Genomic DNA, 19,987 nt, shown 5'->3' on the forward strand with positions numbered 1-19,987 from the left:
GTGAAATTGCACGTGACCCCTCTGTAGCCTGATCCCTGATAGGTGGCACCACTTGGTGAACAATTCTTGTTGGAATAATGTCTTTAGAGTCTTCTGGGTGAGTTTCAGTGAAAAGGCCCTAGCAGTTTACGAAGAGTAGAGTTTAATGTGACGAGTCACCCAAAAATCTCAGACGTCCATAAAATCATAAATATGAAAGGTGGCGCCACCATCTTGACAACTTTTATGCACAGCCACCTGGGGAACATTGTATGTGAGTTTGATCGAAATCTGTTCAACCCTGTAGGAGAAGTAGCAATTTTTGTAAATTGTGGACGGATGCCGGATGGACCTACGGCCGAATGAGTTAATTAATGTAATGTAATGTAATGTAGATTCCTGTGCCATCACATCATCATTAAAGCAGAGGAGAAGAGAACTTAGACACTCAGGACAAGTATAAAAAAGTTCAAGCGACCTAAGAAAAAGATTTTAAAAACAGAATTGAGTAAATTAATGAACAATTATTTCCCCATTGTTACAAGCATGAATAGAGGTCAGTGGACTGAAGAGATAACGACGATGAGGGTCATGTTTAAATGCCACAGACCCCGATGTGGACTGCTTTAAATTTGGCTGTAATTTCTCTTTCCAATGGTCTCGTTAATTTATTTCAACATGCCTGATTACATGGATTAATTCCAATACAGCCAATACATGTTTACATGGAATGGCTTAATCTCGAAAACACTTTGCTGATCAGATTCCAGATATGATGTGCATTCTATTCAAACAAAACACCGCCAATGCCATTTCCTCTCTTCATGACCTGTGAGCCTGTGAACGCAAGCTTGCGCCTGAGCTTGTGTGAGCATCCTATCATGAGTATGTTTCTATTCGGGATGAGGAATGGGAGGCTGTGGGTTGTGGAGGACAAACAAAACCAGGACAGAGTGGAACTCAAGTCTCTGAATTTATCTGATGTTCATGCCTGTGGCTTTTGTTTATAGAGAGATACCATATAGTGGTTGTGTGTTGATCCTAGACTCAAAATAGCTTCATATTCAACTTGGCCAGTGCATAAGGCTTTGAAAAAAAAAAAAAAGATTAGAGTTGATGTCTGGGTCATGGTCTTTGGAGCCTTGGAAGTAATGATCAGTCTGTCCGAGTCTGCCAGCCTTAGTCTTTTATTCTCTTCGATGTATATGTGATTCTCATATATTCAAACCTTATATTAAAGGCGCTTGGATTATTTCATTCTTGCTGTGACTCTTCATGCTCTCATGTGCTGTGCTGTCTTTTTTCCTCCGACAGAAATTAATAAATCACGGTGCTCCTTCCAATGACCTTGGGAATTTTTTTACTCGGGGGCTGGTTTCAATCAGGTCCTGAACTTTTGTGAAAGCTTTCTCTCATGGCAAAGCAATGAGACCGGATTAGGTTACGTTAATGAGTCGGTCTCGGTTTGTATCAGCGATCATGTATGGAAGGACAGAGAAAAGCAGACATCATTTGCTTTCATATGTAATTGCATTCATATTTTCGTTGAAGTCAGAGCCAAGTTTTGCAGAACGCTACATATGTAAAGTATCTCATTCCTTGTTTAAACTTTCATCAAGTCAAAGTTGCTTCAGTTGATACTGATAATGAGAATTCAGAAAATATTTGCTTTTTTTCACAGAAAAATGTCCATCGCCAGTGGAAATGGCTTCCTGTTTCAAAACAATTCCTCTGAAATGTTTGCATACCTGTAAGACAGGTTGTCATGAAGGTCTGTAGGTCACTGAACAGCTTGAGTGCACAGCAGCAGTGTGTGGCACGGACAATTACCCAGTTGTATTGGTACAAAAAGGCTTTCTTTTGAATGCAGTGGACAGTGTCCATATAGTCTATATGAAAGATAGCCTATTAGATACTGCTTCATAGATATCCAGATGTCTGCCTGTGCAGCTGTGTTGTCTATCATCTTCTATATTATTATTATTATTATTATTATTCAGTGTCACTGTGTAGTCTGGTTATACCACACATTACCCATAATGTTAAAAGCACACTCCAATCCTTCATCCACCTCCATATGGTTCGCATTTATCCAAGTCACATATTTATATGATATTACTCCAGATTCACCTCATAGCTACACAGAAACACAGATGGTAGCAATACAAAAAGAGCTATGTAGGAAATCTCGGATTATAGGAATGACCATTACATCATGGAGTTTAAATTTAAAATTCAGATAACTCTAAAAAAAAAAAAAAAGAGCTAGATTTCCGATATACAGTGCTGTGCACAAGTCTTAAGCCCCCTATTTTTTTTCTTACAAACTTTGCTATAGATTTCTATTTTATGACTTCTACATCATCAAGTCAGTACAAAAACATTTTAGAGTTCCAAACGTCCGTTTCCCAGCACAAAATTAAAAATTACAGAAAAAAAAATGTTTGTATCTGAGCAGCATATTCCATAGTAGAGCACTTTTCCGATTAAAAAAGAAAACATAATGAAGGCTGCTGGGTTTTGGTGCAAAATTAAGAAGCGAGTGTGACAATCAAAGTGTCCAGAAGAACTGTGGCTGGTTCTGTAAGATGTTCAGTAAAACCTACAGCTCATTTCCTTATAAAACTGCACTCATTGTACCTGAGACTACTTTTTTCTTTAGCAAAGGGAATTTCATCTCACACCAAATATTGATTTTGTTTCATTTATTATGGCTTACTGCTTACTATTTATAGGGTTTTTTTTAATGCTGAAACATTTCATTTCATTATTTTTTTAAGCCATTTTTGGTCTACAGCATTTCTTTACATGTGCCGAAAACTTTTGCACAGAACTGTATGTCAAATAGTTGCATATAATAGGTTGCAAAATTGATGATGAACTGCTACATGTACTTATCACAATTATCATAAAAGCTGATAAGTTGAGATTATGGGCGGCACGGTGGTGTAGTGGTTAGCGCTGTCGCCTCACAGCAAGAAGGTCCTGGGTTCGAGCCCCGGGGCCGGCGAGGGCCTTTCTGTGTGGAGTTTGCATGTTCTCCCCGTGTCCGCGTGGGTTTCCTCCGGGTGCTCCGGTTTCCCCCACAGTCCAAAGACATGCAGGTTAGGTTAACTGGTGACTCTAAATTGAGCGTAGGTGTGAATGTGAGTGTGAATGGTTGTCTGTGTCTATGTGTCAGCCCTGTGATGACCTGGCGACTTGTCCAGAGTGTACCCCGCCTTTCGCCCGTAGTCAGCTGGGATAGGCTCCAGCTTGCCTGCGACCCTGTAGAAGGATAAAGCGGCTAGAGATAATGAGATGAGATCAGTTGAGATTATTATTTTGAACAGCATTTAGTGTTTGATTATGTGATCTACCCATTCTGATCTACCACAATGTTGTGATCTACGAATGTGTTCAATGTATCTTGATCTACCACAATGACATTATTTACGTATTTTGATCTACAACCATGATGTGATTTATAAATGTGATCTGCACATCCTGATCTACTACAGTGATGTGATCTGCAAATGTTATGTCCACATCAGCATCAACTAATGCAATGTTCTTCACACAGTTATGTAATCTACTAGTGTGATTTACGTATTTTGACCTCGCACGGTGATGGGAGATCAAATCATGTGATCTATCACAGCAATGTAATTCATCTGATCTAGGCCTGTGAGGTGATCTACATATTTTGATCTACCACAATGATTAGACATTCTGAGCTGTCATAGCGATATGATCTACAATTTTTCTGATCTGTTCCAGTAATATTTATATAATGTTTTCTATATGTTCTGATCTATTATTGTGATGTGATCTACTAATGTGATCTGCATAGTCTGATCTACAATGTTAATGTGATCTACTAATGCAAACTACTAGTATGTAATCTGATCTACCACAGTGATGTGATCTACTAACATGATTTACATCTTTTGATCAAGGACAATGATTTGAGATCAAATAATGCGATGTGATCTACAAATGTGATCTGCACATTCTGATCTACTGTGTTAATGTGATCTAGTAAGGTAATCTACACAATCTGATCTTTCACAGTGATGTTAGCTACTAATCTGATATAGTGATTCAACCAACGATCTGATCTATCACAGTGATCTATTCTACTAATGTAATCGACATACTCTGATTTATGACACCAAAGTGATCTGCTGATCAGTGACAGTGATCTCATCTCATCATCTCTAGCCGCTTTATCCTGTTCTACAGGGTCGCAGGCAAGCTGGAGCCTATCCCAGCTGACTACGGGCGAAAGGCGGGGTACACCCTGGACAAGTCGCCAGGTCATCACAGGGCTGACACATAGACACAGACAACCACTCACACTCACATTCACACCTACGGTCAATTTAGAGTGACAGTGATCTAATCTACTTTTTTTTATGAATATTTATATACATGCCGTGATTTCAACTAAACAGTGTTGGGCAACTTCTTAACGGATTTCTCAGAATAGCTGCTTGTATTTTTATGCTAATTGAGCTGCTTGGAAACACACAAGGAAGTAACACTGTTACTGCTGGAAATAATTATCATTATTTTTTGACCATACATTCGCGTAAAATCAGAATTTCAATCCTCTACTTCTTAAATTCTCGTTCTTGCACATATGCCAGTTAAAACAAAATATATTTTTGGTGCATTCAGGTTAGGCTGTGAGAAGGTTGGAAAAATGTGTGTAGATGCAGTGCGTTCTCCAAAGTACGGAACATTCCGGAGCAGCAGACGATTAGGTGAGGCTGCCATAGTTGTGGTCAAATCGGTTATCAAAACCAGCAGTGGCTTGCACTCACTCACTCACTCACTCACTCACTCACTCAAAGACTGTTCATAATTAGAGACAGATACATATAAATGAAGAAAACCTGCTCTCTTCATCAAGATTTCCCACAATACCACAATTCCCATGCTGGTTGAGTAAAACATAGGAATACTGTCAGGAGTTATCCATTAAATGAATAACTTTTATGAAATAAAGTACTTAAGGTCCTTGTTTCAAATCATCTTGATGCCTAGAAAGGCAAACAATGCGATACAAATTGAGACATAATTCCAGATTAAATTTCTTTTCGATCCATGATGTAATGAAGCCTCCTGGGGCTGTGGATTACATAAACAATAATGATGTTTATTAAAAGTGATTCATTAATTGCACCTCTCAGGCAAAAAGATTTCTCATAAAATCACATAATGGAAATTCAGTTTAAGGTTAACACGCATGAATATTGGCCAGCCAGAATGAGCAGTCAAAGTACTAACAAAATACTACCAACCGAACTTGCATTAATCCTGTTTGAACTGATTAGCTAAGAAAGAGAGGAAAAAATAAAGAGCAGATGTTGTTGAGTTATGACCACAGAACTGTTAAATATTCTGTTCTGTTTGGTCGAAAGGTGTTGATTCATTTTCAGGACAGCTCAAGCAGTAGTTTGGCTGAAAGGAGGAGACGTTCTGTGAGGAGACATTTCTTTAGCATTTTGGAACGAGTCTCCTGTGTCACAGTTAACAGTCAGAGTGTAGCATAACACTGTAACATTTCCAACAAATAATGGGAAAATCTTCAGGACAGAATGATTTGCACATTGTAGTTTCTCTGTAACACAACAAGCTGCTTTTTTTCTTATTGCTCTCTTATTCAAGAGAGAGAAAAAAGACAGGCTGGTAACAGAACGTCAATTTTTGTGCTATCCACATTCACTGGATATGAGCAGTCGCATGCTCTGATTGACTACTCTACTACTAGGCTATCAGCTCATATACCATGAGCAGAGAAAAACAAAATGGCGGAGCATGTTGCTGTACCAACCGAGGATGAAATAAAAACTCTACTCTGAAATAAAAACAAAACCCCAAAAAATACAAAAAAGCAGCAAAATATGGAATGAAAGTATTTGATAGTAAGAACATATCTTTTTTTTTATTCTTCAAGAATTTATTATTATTACATTTTTCACAGGGCGGCACGGTAGTGTAGTGGTTAGCGCTGTCGCCTCACAGCAAGAAGGTCCTGGGTTCGAGCCCCGGGGCCGGCGAGGGCCTTTCTGTGCGGAGTTTGCATGTTCTCCCCGTGTCCGCGTGGGTTTCCTCCGGGTGCTCCGGTTTCCCCCACAGTCCAAAGACATGCAGGTTAGGTTAACTGGTGACTCTAAATTGACCGTAGGTGTGAATGTGAGTGTGAATGGTTGTCTGTGTCTATGTGTCAGCCCTGTGATGACCTGGCAACTTGTCCAGGGTGTACCCCGCCTTTCGCCCGTAGTCAGCTGGGATAGGCTCCAGCTTGCCTGCGACCCTGTAGAAGGATAAAGCGGCTAGAGATAATGAGAATGAGAGATGAGACATTTTTCACAAATTACTAATGTCATTTCACCAGTTTGTTTACATTCTCAGCAGAAATGATTTTGTCGGACGTTTTGTATAAAGTTTTTATTTATCGAATTTGCAAACAATAAATATAAAAATGCTCTGTTTCTCAAAATCCAGTGAATGTGGATAGAATAAAACAACTATTCCACTCTATCTCGTCAAGCATGGCTTTTAGCCAACTTGGTGCTATGCGCCTCTTCAGCTATCAGCTCATGTATGACTCGATTTCATAGAATAACTATTAAATAGCTATCTTCATATAAGTGATAACATATACTTATTGGATTTGCTGATGTTCCACAACATTATATGTAATTATACAAGGATTGGCTACTCAGGCTGTTGGTCTCCAGCTAAATGTGAAGAAAACCAAAGTGATGCACCTGAACCCCTCGACTAACAACCCCTTTCATGCTCTTGATGACTCGAGTACAGAGAAAGTCTTTGACTTTAAGTACCTGGGCAGTTGGACAAGTACGCCCCATGATATCAAAAGCGAAAACATGGCGTGCCCTCAATGCCCAAAATAAAGTCTGGGTTGTACCTCTGACCAGGAAAACTAAGATCAGGGTTTTTAAAGCATCAATTGAGTCCATACTATTATATGGCTCAGAATCTTGGTCCTTGACCAAAGCTCAGGAAAAGTCCCTGGATGGTACCGATACTCGTATGCTACTCATATGAAGAGTCCAAAACATATCCTGGCACAATCAGCTCTATGGCAATTTACCCCGCCTCTCCTGTATCATTGAGAAACAATGCCTTGCATTTTGCAGTTACGTTATGTGGCATTACCAACCTGTCACGAAAGTGTTGCTCTGGGAGCTTGACACAAACCACAAGGTTGGTCAGCCACCTGAAGATGGTACCTGAAAGGGACACAAGTCCTAAGATCAGGGCTTTTCAGATCAGTTGAGTCCATACTGTTGTATGGCTCAGAATCTTGGTCCTTGACCAAAGCTCAGGAAAAATCCGTGGATGGTACTGATACTCATATGATACAGAGAATCCTAAACATATCCTGGTGTAATCAGCTCTTTGTCAACTTACCCCGCCTCTCCTGTATCATCAGGAAATGACGCCTTGCTTTTTTGCAGTTACGTTATGCAGCACGACCAACCTGTAGCGAAAGTGTTGCTCTGGGAGCCTGGCACAAAGCACAAGGCTGGATAGCTACGTACCATTCTGAAGATGGTATTTGAAAGGGACACAGGCCTTCCGAGTGACCACCTTAAGGTGGCTATGGCCGACAGGCAGGCCTGGGCAAAGATATCTCTGCAAGTCACCAGCCTGTCGAATGTCAGATGATGATGACAATGATGATGATACAAGGATTAAAAAGTATGTGTTGTTCTTTAATCAATATAATTTTGCTTGCATTGAGAAATTGTTGTGGTATAAGAGGAATAAAACAAACACTTTGACACATGTATTGTTAAAGGAAGCCAATTGTTTTCAGGGTGGGACTAGTAACTCCATTTCACATTGGGCAGAATTGCACCACCTCATCACTGAATATATTTTTTATAAAGGTACACTGTGTTATATTCATGACATGGATCTCAGTTGCATCATCGTCTGCCATTTATCTTTGACTTTTAAATTATCCAGTTTTGCATACATAATCCTATGCAGTGTTAGTTTAAGCTTATTTAAGCATGTGCAGTTCAAATTTGCTGATTCATTCTATCCTATTTACATCTATTCTCCTTCCTGTCTCACAGCTCCTGTGCTCCACAGTGCAGAAAGCTCTCTTTGAGGAAGAGGAGAAGGTTAAAACACTTTCTCAGAAGGTGAAGGTCCTTGAGAAAGCCAACAACCACCTAAGAGACAAAGTGAAGAACCTGAAGCGTTTGCTGAGGCTGGCCAAACGCGAGACCAAGGATCAGACGGTGCTTCTCAAGCAGCTTCATGAGTCTGAACCAGAGCTCCGACATCCACAGCAAGATACCACCCAGGTCCAAAAACCTGTTAATGGAAAGATCCTGCCTCGGAAGCTGAAAAACTAGGGAATTTAGCCTAATTGCTTCCAAACTGGGGAATTTTGCCTAAGTACTGCCAGGGAGTTGAACCAGCTACACAGCTGTAGGTCTGTGTATCCATAAAATTACCATAGACTAAAATGAAAATGGTTGTAATATGGAAGGTATATCAAGGTCTTTGTATGTAGGCTTTCAGCTCAGGATTAACAGAGAAAGGAAATGATCCAGAGAATATGCATATGCAACGAGCAAGTACGTCATGAGAAGTAATATTAAGTCTCAACGAATGAATATTTACTCTCCCTTAACCATTTTTTTCCAAGTTCACATAGCAGACCATTTACCAGGAAACTACCATAATACAATCACAGTGTCAGAAATATACAGATTAGATCATGGTCAGAGGTCAGCACCTTGTCATGCAGTATCAGGAAATCAGTTATAATGTTAACCAGTTGATTACGGAGTCACCATTAATTGGTTTCAATTCAGTGAGCATCCACTCCTGTTCGAATGTAGGACATGTATAACATTTGGAAAGTTGTGAAAGCCTTTCTCTTTCCTTTGAAGCTGTGAAGCTTCCCTTACATACCTGTATTTCAAATTTGGAAGCACTTACAGCCATTTGCCAGTAGGCTGTCATCAGACTGATATTATACCTTCTAGTCCTGCATAAAAGAATGTCAAATTTCCGATATTTGACCATTTAAGGTTAAACCTATTTTTGTATTTTCTCGAAACACGGTGCACTTGACATCTCTGGAATGTTGCACTAAACTCTTTCCAAAAGTCTCTCAGCATTTCTTTCAGTCTGTATAGTGTTTCGCTTTTCGTTTTCTTTTCTTTTTTTTTGTTTAATATACAATCAGGGTGCTGAGCACTCCATCAATAGAACCACTACTCAGTATGGCTTACTTTATGGCCACGTTTCAGTATTTAGTGAACCGATAAGAATTTGCTATATTAAGGTCAGCGATTTTATTACGAAAAAATAATGAAAACAATGTTTACATTGTTTTTTCATGTATTTTTAACATATAAGCTTTCATGTATGCCATTAAAATGAAATAAACTTTCAGTTTTACTTCATTGGCTTGTGTAGACTTAACAGCTTTTATTCTAACCACATTCACTGGATAACACTGTTTTCATTTTCAATCATGCACTCTGATTGGCTACTCTGCTACTAGGATATCAGCTCATATACCATGAGTAGAGAAAAACAAAATGGCAGAGCATATCAAGTCTGATATATCACTTTGTGATCAATTATTTAAAAGAAACAGAAATAGCTAAATGAATATAATTCCCGCCCCCACACCCAATATCTCCTGTTCCACACTCTAGCCCAGTCAGTGGCAGTAATGCACCTTTAAGTTGGTTTTGCCAACTGCCAAAAAACCCTAAAGAAGAAAATGGTGGTGCATGTTGCTGAACCAACCGAGGATGAAATGAAAACAAAACCCCTAAAAATACAAAAAAAAGCAACAAAATATGGAATAAAAGTATTTGATGGTAAGAACGTATCTTTTTTTATTTTTCAAGAATTATTATTATTATATATTTTGCTGGTTTGTTTACATTCTAAGCGGAAATTATTTTGTCAAACATTTTGTACAAAGTTTTTATTTATCAAATTTGCAAAAATAAAAATGGTCTATTTCTCAAAATCCAGTGAATGTAGCTATAATAAAACAGTTATTCCACTCAATGTCGTCGTACATGGCTTATATTCAACTCAGTGCTATGCGCCTCGTCGGCTATCTGCTCATGTATGACTCGATTTCGTGGAATAACTGTTAATTATACCACACCAGCAGAAACTTGTTTTGCAAACATTCCACAACATTAAACATAACTATAAATGGATAAAAAAAGGATGACGGACCATTCTTTAATAAATAAAACAGTTAAAAGATGTGGTAATAAGAATAAAACACCCAGTACAAACGTGCTTTTATTTGACTGGGGTGGTAACACAACCTGTCATTGATTATTTTTAAATATAACATCATTCCTTATCATGTTTTATTTTTTACAGACTATGCTAATCGGTTTTATTTTTTGCTGAGGTTAAGGCATTGGTGTGGACATTACTGCTCTGGAAATCATTAGTTGTACATGGAACTTGATTAACACCCATAGGTATTCCCAGTGGGCGGCACGGTGGTGTAGTGGTTAGCACTGTCACCTCACAGCAAGAAGGTCCTGGGTTCAAGCCCAGCGGCTGGCGAGGGCCTTTCTGTGTGGAGTTTGCATGCTCTCCCCGTGTTCTCGTGGGTTTCCTCCGGGTGCTCCAGTTTCCCCCGAAGGCATGCAGGTTAGGCTAATTGGTGGCTCTAAGTTGACCGTAGGTGTGAATGTGAGCGTGAGTGGTTGTCTGTGTCTATGTGTTAGTCCTGCGATGGCCTGGCAACTTGTCCAGGGTGTACCCCGCCTCTCGCCCATAGCTCGCCCATCGCTTGCCTGCGACCCTGTAGGACAGGATAAACGGCTACAGATAATGGATGGTTGGGTATTCCCACTTAGCCTGCCATAAAAGACAATGTCACATGAAGTGCATATGGCACCCTTAAAGACATAGGATGCCATAAAATATCCATGACATGCCCATAATCTCCATTTTAAACCTGAATTTTCAGGATGGCACAGTGGTTAGTGTTATAGCCTCACAATTCCAGGGAATCCAACTAAATTTTCAAAGGAATTCCAAGGGCATTTGCCATATGGAAAGTCAAATGCCTGATTTAACTACCATACAGTCTGTCAGAAGTGGGATTGTAATAAAAAAGAGATAACAAAAAGGAAATAATCATCAGGTTAACAGCAGCACATAGTCAAATGGTTACATTCATGGACATAAGGGTCTTGGCACTACTGGGTTTTCAGTTATTTCTTTGAACAATTCTTTTTCAGCAGCAGAAAGCTCGTACAACCCCAATCAGAAAAAGTTGGGATGGTATGTAAAATGCAAATTAAAAAAGAAAGCAGCGATTTCTAAATTTACTTTGACTTGTATTAAATTGCAGACAGAATGAAGCCAAGATATGTCATGTTTTTTTCTGGTCATCTTCATTTCATTTGTTAATATACACCCATTCCTGCATTTCAGGCCTGCAACACATTCCAAAAAAAGTTGGGATGGGGAAATTTAGGGCTAGTAATGAACAATTAAATAATGATGTGATGCAAAACAGGTGATGTCAACAGGTGATTGTAATCATGACTTGGTACAAAATCAGTGTCCAGGAAAGGCCTAGTTTTGAGGAGCAAAGATGGGCCAAGGATCTCCAGTTTGTCAACAAATACATGAGAAAATTGTTTTTAAATGTTTCAATAATGTTCCTCAAAGAAAGACAGGAAGGGATTTGAATATCTCCCCCGCTACGGTGCATAATATCATTAATATCAATTCAAGGAATCTGGAAGAATTTCAATGTGTAAAGGGAAAGGGCTCAAGCCTAAGCTGAACACCCATGATCTCTGATCCCTCAGACAGCACTGTATCAATCATTGTCATTCACCTATAGTTGATATAATCACATGGGCTCGGGATTACTTTGGCAAACCTTTGTCAAGTACTACAATACTGATTTACATCCACAAACTCCAGTTAAAACTTTACTGTGCAAAAAGGAAGCCTTATGTTACCTGTGTCCAGAAGCACCATTGACTTCTCTGGGCTCGGAGGCATCTGGGATGGACCATCACACAGTGGAAACATGTATTGTTGTCAGTGTTCAGTAATCAGTATTCCAGGTCTTTTTTGTAAGAAATGGACGCCATGTGCTTCAGACCAAAGATGAAAAGGACCATCCAGATTGTTACAAGCAACAAGTCCAAAAGCCAGGGTCTGTCATGATATGGGGTTGTGTCAATGCCCTTGGCAAAGGTAACTTACACTTCTGTGATGGAGCATTAATACAGAAAAGTACATCGAGATTTTGGAGCAACATATGCTGCCTTCAAGACGACATCTTTTCCAGGGAGATTTCAACAAGACAATGCAAAAGCACATTCTATACACATTACAAAGGCATGGCTGTGGAAGAAGATGGCGCATGTCCCCTCTGTCCCCAGTAGAGAATGTGTGGTGAATTTTGAAAGAAGAAATATGACAACCACAACTGCATACTGTTTAATGGGACAAAATAACACCTTAAATGCTTCATCACTTGGTGCCTTCAGGCCATAAACACCTTTTGAGTGTTGTGAGAAAGAATGGCAACATTACAAAGTTGTTAATGCTTTACCGGTACCATCCCAACTTTTTTTTTCTTTCTGTTTTTTTTTCTTTAAATGTGTTGCAAGAATCAAAATTGAAATGTGTTTATTGTGGAAAAAACAATAAAATTCATGAGATAAAACATCAAATAATGTGCTGTTGTATCATTTTGCAGGTAATACAGGTCAAAGATTATTTACAAATCATTGTTTTCTGTTTTAATTTAAATTTCAACATACCATCTCAACTTTTTCTGATTTGGGTTTGTCCAATATTGACCCTGTGTTGATTTCAGAACCCAAAATAAATTCAAACTTGTCCACCAAATTCTTGTTTTTTTTTTCTGTTGAAGATGAATGTTGTATAATCATTCTGCCAGAGAAAAAGAACATTTCAAAGAAATCACTGAAAGCCCAATATTACGATGACATTCATGTCCCTGTATGTAAACCTCTGACTGCAACTGTATATTAGAAATATGAGAAATATAGCCATCTGTCTGTCGTTAACTGTATGATGACAGGAATGTCAAATCCCAGACTCACTCAAGGTCCACTATTTTGAAATATGTGATTTGGATTTAAGCTGTTTTCAGTTCTACATTGATATATGTTGATAAATGTAGTATATACTTTCTTAGGGGAATGGAACTCATTTCTTTTTACAGACATCACACTTCAGGAGTACATTTGATTGACATCCTGATGTCCATCTGTTATGATTTAGAGTTTTAGACTTTAGTTTAAAATTAAGGCAGACAAAGTTCAGTGCACAATAGACAATACAATAAAATGGAAAGAACAATAAATACAAACAATGGGACAATGCAATAAATACAACACACAACAAACTGGTGTCGAGGGTGGTGTTTGGTGAGGAGGGCATAATCACCACTCGCAAAAGATGCTGTTCTGGAATTTGATGGCCTTGGGTTTGGTGGATTTGAAGATGTTCTGTGATTATAGAACACAGATAATTGGAGCTGGTTGAAGATGGAGTTTAATGGGAAATTGGATTATAAAAGTGATATGAACTTATTGAACCTTACCTATTGGAATATATTGGCCTTAATACTGTATATAAGGAAGAGTGATCATGTGCCAAGAATATACAGTAAGTAGGAACTGCTTTCTCAAGCATGAACATTCTATATCCTGTATCATTATCTTTGTATAGAATTTTGAACAAAGCCAAACTACAAGCTCTTTGATACTCAATATTGAACCAAAACCTCTGTCCAAAACAGAAAATATCTTTCTCCAAAATGTCTTTAAAGTATGATCTCCCTGGATTAAAAACTGTCATGGAGGATTATAGACTCTCTCCTTGCCATCGACCATGACAGACCAAATCTGACCTTCAAAGATGTCCGCCGACTTTGAATAACATAACATACCCTCTTACATTCTCTTTCAGTCAGTACATCATACTTAGCACCATATACCCAACACACCTCCAACAATGATACAGAATGTCACAGACAATCTCCAAAACAGATGTTTCACATATCAAAGTCTGTCCTGCTGAGGCCATTGGAGGTATTGCGCTTGTCTGATTTTTTTTTCTGCATTTCTATAAAGAAGACACCCTGATGGTATATTTTACCATTTGTCATTCTGCAAATCATGACAGGGTTTTGAGATGGGACTGGAAAACACCCATTCTGGCAAAAACTAGCTGTCTAAACCATGGCGTAAATCTAACCCTGCAAAATTCGCTGATGTTCAGCAGATTAGTCATTGAGATTTATGCCCTGTAGAAATATTTAAAGGCCCATGTCCTGTCTGGTTCTGTCCATAATTGCTACATAATTCCTAACAGCATCCAGGGCTCCAGCTCCTACACGTTTTTCCAATTAATAACAGCCCTGTAAAAGCGGAGATATGCTTTGGTCTGTCTCGGAGTGACCAGGGTAATTTTCCCACATTCCATCTTACAAGATGGCTTCAGGCTTTTGTGTTTTATGGTGAGATTTTATGGATCTGTAAATGTATCATGGTGACTGTGAAGCATTATGTGGTCCTTTTGCATGGATACACATGGCTGATGATAATATAAAAGTTCAAACTGTCAAGAATGGAGGAAAGTCAGGGGTTTGCCAAAAGGCAATTTGGTCATGTAGCATCTATGGAGCCTAGTTAATTGATTTTAATGGCGAGGCAGGTTTTTTCAGACGTCCCTTGATGACTCTTCCATGTCTCTTTCTAACATAATCAGTCTGTCCACCTGGAAATTGGAGGAAAAATAATCCATGTCCATTCCTGCCAAGGTGAGATCTGTATCTATAAAGCAGTGCATATGTGCTTATTCAAAATTATAGTCTGCTGACACTTTGACTGGACAGAAAAACTGAGAAACACTGATGGCTATAGTCTGTTCGTCATTCATCAGGAGGCAGAGTGGCAAAGGAAAATCACTTGAAATGGAAGCAGTTTATGGGCTTTGGCATTTTTATAACAACATCTTGAAAACTGGGGGGGAAATTGGAAAATATGAAAATGAAGAATGAGCCAGACTGGATCTAGACACTATAGTTTGGATTCAAAATATTCAATTGAGGTATAATGATGAGTCTGGATTGTGTGTTGCAGTTCATTCACACAACAATACTGTCAGTGACAAAATCTTGGGCACCCTTCAAGAAAATGAGCAAAAAATTTCACCCAATGAAATAAAACTTTTTGAACGATTGGAAAAATCTACTTATCCGCCTCACAGCTGCAGGGTTCCCACTTGGTTCCTGAGCTCAACTTACTGTCTGTGAGGAATTTTCTCTGGGGTCAATGGCTATGCTAAATGGGCATCCCAGCCAGGGTGTATCCCTGCCTCATTGTTCCTGGGATAAGCTCCAAATCTGACTAGGATAAAGAGGTTACTGAAGATGACATACAGTACATACACATATATATATATATATATATATATATATATATATATATATATATATATATATATATATATATATATATGTGCAACAAACATGATAATATTTTAACACAAAAGAGAAATATGTAAACAGAAAATTATGTATACCTCAAAGCACAACTAGGTCTGATTTAAATTAATAAGAGAAAATTTGGAAAAATGTTTTATGTTTGAAAAAACAGCATCCCTGTATGTTCAAGGGTGGTAGTGTTAATAATTTTGCACACAAGTATATGCCGGCGGCACGGTGGTGTAGTGGTTAGCGCTGTCGCCTCACAGCAAGAAGGTCCTGGGTTCGAGCCCCATGGCCGGCGAGGGCCTTTCTGTGCGGAGTTTGCATGTTCTCCCCGTGTCCGCGTGGGTTTCCTCCGGGTGCTCCGGTTTCCCCCACAGTCCAAAGACATGCAGGTTAGGTTAACTGGTGACTCTAAATTGACCGTAGGTGTGAATGTGAGTGTGAATGGTTGTCTGTGTCTATGTGTCAGCCCTGTGATGACCTGGCGACTTGTCCAGGGTGTACCCTGCCTTTCGCCCGTAGTCAGCTGGGATAGGCTCCAGCTTGCCTGCGACCCTGTAGAAGGATAAAGCGGCTAGAGATAATGAGATGAGATGAGAAGTATATGCCATTTTTTCATGTTTGTCTATTCAGGGCATATTGTATAAGCAGAATAAAGTGGGAAAAAATACTGATGCATGTAAGTTAGTACGGTACATGATGTTACACTGTGTGAAAATAATCCCTAAATCCCAACCAGGTCCGCAGAATTAAAAGGAAGGATGAGGGTGTATATGAACCCACACCTCACATTGGCAACAGTATCCTAACAAACAAGGGCTGAGTTTCTCTGTCCCTCCTGCAGCGATTTTATTTGGTGTGACTCTTGGTTCTGATGTTTTCCCATGAAAAAGTCCTGTGAAAGCATGTTATAAAAGCTTTTGTGGCAGTTCAGGCTCGTAACTACACTGCCCAGTCCATTTGGGATCGCTTGAACAAAATGTCTGAATATATTACAGGGTAATTAAAAGCTATTTAGGGGATTGTGGTGACGGCTTTGAGTAAACAGAGTGTGGTAACAACACAAGCCCCCGATTCTCCATCCAAGACACAATAAAGTGAACTGAGGGCCAAGAAGAGCAGTGAAATGTTTCAAATACAGAGCAAACAAAAGAAGATCATGGCAGAAGGGTATTTAATGATGTGAAACAATAGCATGCTGTGCATGACAGCAACAGATTTGAAATGAACAGCACACAGCATTGCTGATATGTCATGAACTATAAAACTAGTATTCTGTTTAAAATACATTACAATCTGTGTGTGCGCCGAGATCCTGGCATTCACAAATGCTTTTTGGTCCAAAACAGCTCAGACTTCTCCTGAGTCCCAGCAATAGCATGCAACAGCATGCCTCTAATGGTTGATGTAAGCTGCAGATTTTATTCTTCGTGTAAGCTTTAATAAGAGCAGACATCGGGATGGACTGAATTCACTCCATCACTCGTCACACCTCATTGGGAAGCAAGTAACACTTGATAATAATTATAATAAAGATCTATAAGCTTTTATTTCCAAATCAACTCATTAAAAACCACATTGCTGTCGAATTCTGGATTCTCATTGGTCTGATGGTGTTGACAAATTGTCTATGCTTTGACAATAGTTCCAACTGTAATTCAACTCACAATTTATAGTAATGTGATCATTATAATAGTTTCTATTGTAACATCTAATACAGATGTTTTAATAATAAAACACCGAACATCAGATGCTGAACAAAATCAAAAGGTCACGTCTACCCAAGATGTTAGACCTCTGGGCCTGCAGGGGGCGACCTCCCATGAAAAGTGAGTACTAACCACTTCGAAACAGCACCCAACTTCCTGTTTACAGACTATTTAAAGCTCATTCACACACTCAGTTTGTTTGGCTGTTGATGTCAGATTTCATTCAGAGTGTCTTCCTTGACTTGGCAAATATCAAAATAAAATAACATCCAGCATTTCACTGGCCTATAATGCTGATCAGCTCAATATTTTATAAAATGTTACCAAGCTCACAGCATCAGAATCAGATTTTATAAGTCTTGGATCCTTTCCTCTGTGTGTGTGTGTATATATATATATATATATATATATATATATATATATATATATATATATATGTGTGTGTGTGTGTGTGTGTGTGTGTGTGTATATTTGTGTGTGCGTGGCCCATCCTATAATTGCGGGTACATTTCAAGTGTTGACTGTTAGTCATCATCAACTCTGTTATCGTTAAACTGGGCAATCTGTTCACAGAATTGATGATAACAGAGTTGACATTTTCCACCATTTTGTGTCTTAACTCCAAATGCTAACCTCAAACTAGCTACCACATGGCATGTATCAAAACAGAATTTTATGGATTTTAATCATTTTTTTTTAATGAGTGACAGATTCATTCCAATATCACAATAACAGATTTGATGAATAATTAATCTACCATTGGTGTATCCTTAACATTTTGTTCAAATTAATGAGAGAAGAAACATAACAGACCTCACTGCCTTTCTGAAGTTTCCCGCCAGAGGAAATGACATCTCTCGGTGCAGGTGTCATGCATATTATTAAAAGTCTTTGTGGATTTTATGCCGTTTTATAACGGAATTAACAGAGTTGACAAGAATATTGGGACAAATAAAAAATATATTTTTTATGACTGAAATTTCACATAATACAGAAAATAGACTTTCTCTGCAATTAATTTTATAACAGTTAATAGAAAAAGCCCCAAAGAACAGATTGTTCGACTGAATCGCTTCATGTTTCAAGTTGAACATATAAATCAGGAGTTGAAGATGGCCAATAATGTGGTGGGAGGAGTGGGAGTCAGTTAGTCAATGTTTTATGGATAGATTGGGTCTCAAATGTACATCAAGCATTACTATTGGTGTAAGTTTGTCATAATTTGCATTATTGTCCAAAACGGATTCAGTAAAGATTTATTTTGTGGAAAATAAAAGGTTTATCTCAGATACGCGAAATGGACCCCAAATTCTAGAATGACCCAGATATATTAGTAATTCTAAATCACCAATTACATTTTTTATTCTCATAAACTCCATCTTTGTGTTGAAAAATCTTAGAATAGCAAACTCCCAAAAAGTTTTAATGCAACATTAACATGAGAATGCTCTAAACTTGCAGTCTTGCAGTTGTAGCCACTTTGTGGAGGTCATTTGTAATTTTCAGTGAAGCCTGTAAATTCTTTTATGTTAACAGTTTAACCACAGTGCACATTAAGTAAATTGTGGGATAAACTTTTTTATGGCCTGATTTAAACACACACACGTGTGTGTGTGTGTGTGTGTGTGTGTGTGTGTGTGTGTGTGTGTGTGTGTGTGTGTGTGTGTGTGTAATGTCGCAGCATAATGAATATAACAATATAAGGCTTTTTAATAATGCCTCTTGGACATGAGTTGCTCATTTATACTTAGGAGTTATCCATTCTGCTCATCTGTGTAAATGATTTAATTCATTTTTGGTGAATATTATATTTGTAACCTAAATATTAGCTAAGATATGCTGATTGAAATTAAATAATTTTTTACTTTATACTCAAAAACATACTGAATCAGAGCAACGCAGTCAGTACCTGGTCACACGACAACTCGCGATGGGTTTGCGCATACTTGGCAATGAAAAATCAGTAGCATTGCCACCAATCGTGTGATGCACAGCGAATGTTCTCCGAGCTTCGCGAGTTGTTTTTTGGTGCATCTCTGCTTTGTGATTGGCCAAAAACATGCACTGAAATATATATTTATATATAAAGAGAGAACTATGACAAATTCCAATCATTTGAGTGTTTACTAATGACTCTTTGTGGTTTAGAAAATGGTTCTTTATCTGTTGCATTGGTTTCTCTCAGGGATGTCCAAAGGTTTTCCACTGGCTTTGTTTCCATGCAAAGATTTTCAGCAGTCTGAATGAATTAATTCTGATAGCAGATTCCTCATGAACTATTTATATTTATCCTATAATTAGGACAATCCTAGACATTCTGTCGACTGTCTGTGTTTGTGTGAGTTATTAGTTATGAGTACACATTGAGCAAAAAGTTGGGGTCAACATTACCATAGGAGTGAGATGAGTCCAGTCAGTGTATTCAACATTTGAAATACAGTATGTTGCTTGTACGATTAACATTTTAAGAAATATCCAAGTATGAGTCCATGACCACAGTAAAGTTGTTCATCATTAGTATAATACACTTACTAATTTTCCAGTGTTACCAATATTCATGTTTTCCCACTTTCTGTCCATCATCTGCCTCAAAATTGAGGAGGAATGAAGGAAGTGGTATTTCAGTGTTTAATGCTTTGGGTGAGTGATCTGAAAGTTCAGAGCTCAAATCTCAGCACTGCCAAGATCCCAGTGCCAGGTCCTTGTGCAAGCTTCTTAAACCTCAACTGCTCTGTTGTATCCTTTTGGCTCAAATGGACACATGCACTATATG

At 38.5% G+C, this 19,987-nt stretch overlaps 1 protein-coding gene across 1 annotated transcript in view; it reads left to right on the top strand.

The window, feature by feature from the left end:
• ccdc3b (coiled-coil domain containing 3b) overlaps positions 1-9,428 on the top strand; it is a 31,135-nt gene extending 21,707 nt beyond the window's left edge. Inside the window, exon 3 of the mRNA XM_060909954.1 lies at positions 8,082-9,428. Coding sequence (XP_060765937.1) covers positions 8,082-8,366 — 285 coding nt within the window. The 3' untranslated portion in view covers positions 8,367-9,428. The remainder of the gene's footprint in view (positions 1-8,081) is intronic.
• The last annotated feature ends 10,559 nt before the right edge of the window (positions 9,429-19,987 follow it).

The sequence above is a fragment of the Neoarius graeffei genome, chromosome 26, assembly GCF_027579695.1.
Source record: "Neoarius graeffei isolate fNeoGra1 chromosome 26, fNeoGra1.pri, whole genome shotgun sequence".
Taxonomy (NCBI): Eukaryota; Metazoa; Chordata; class Actinopteri; order Siluriformes; family Ariidae; genus Neoarius; species Neoarius graeffei.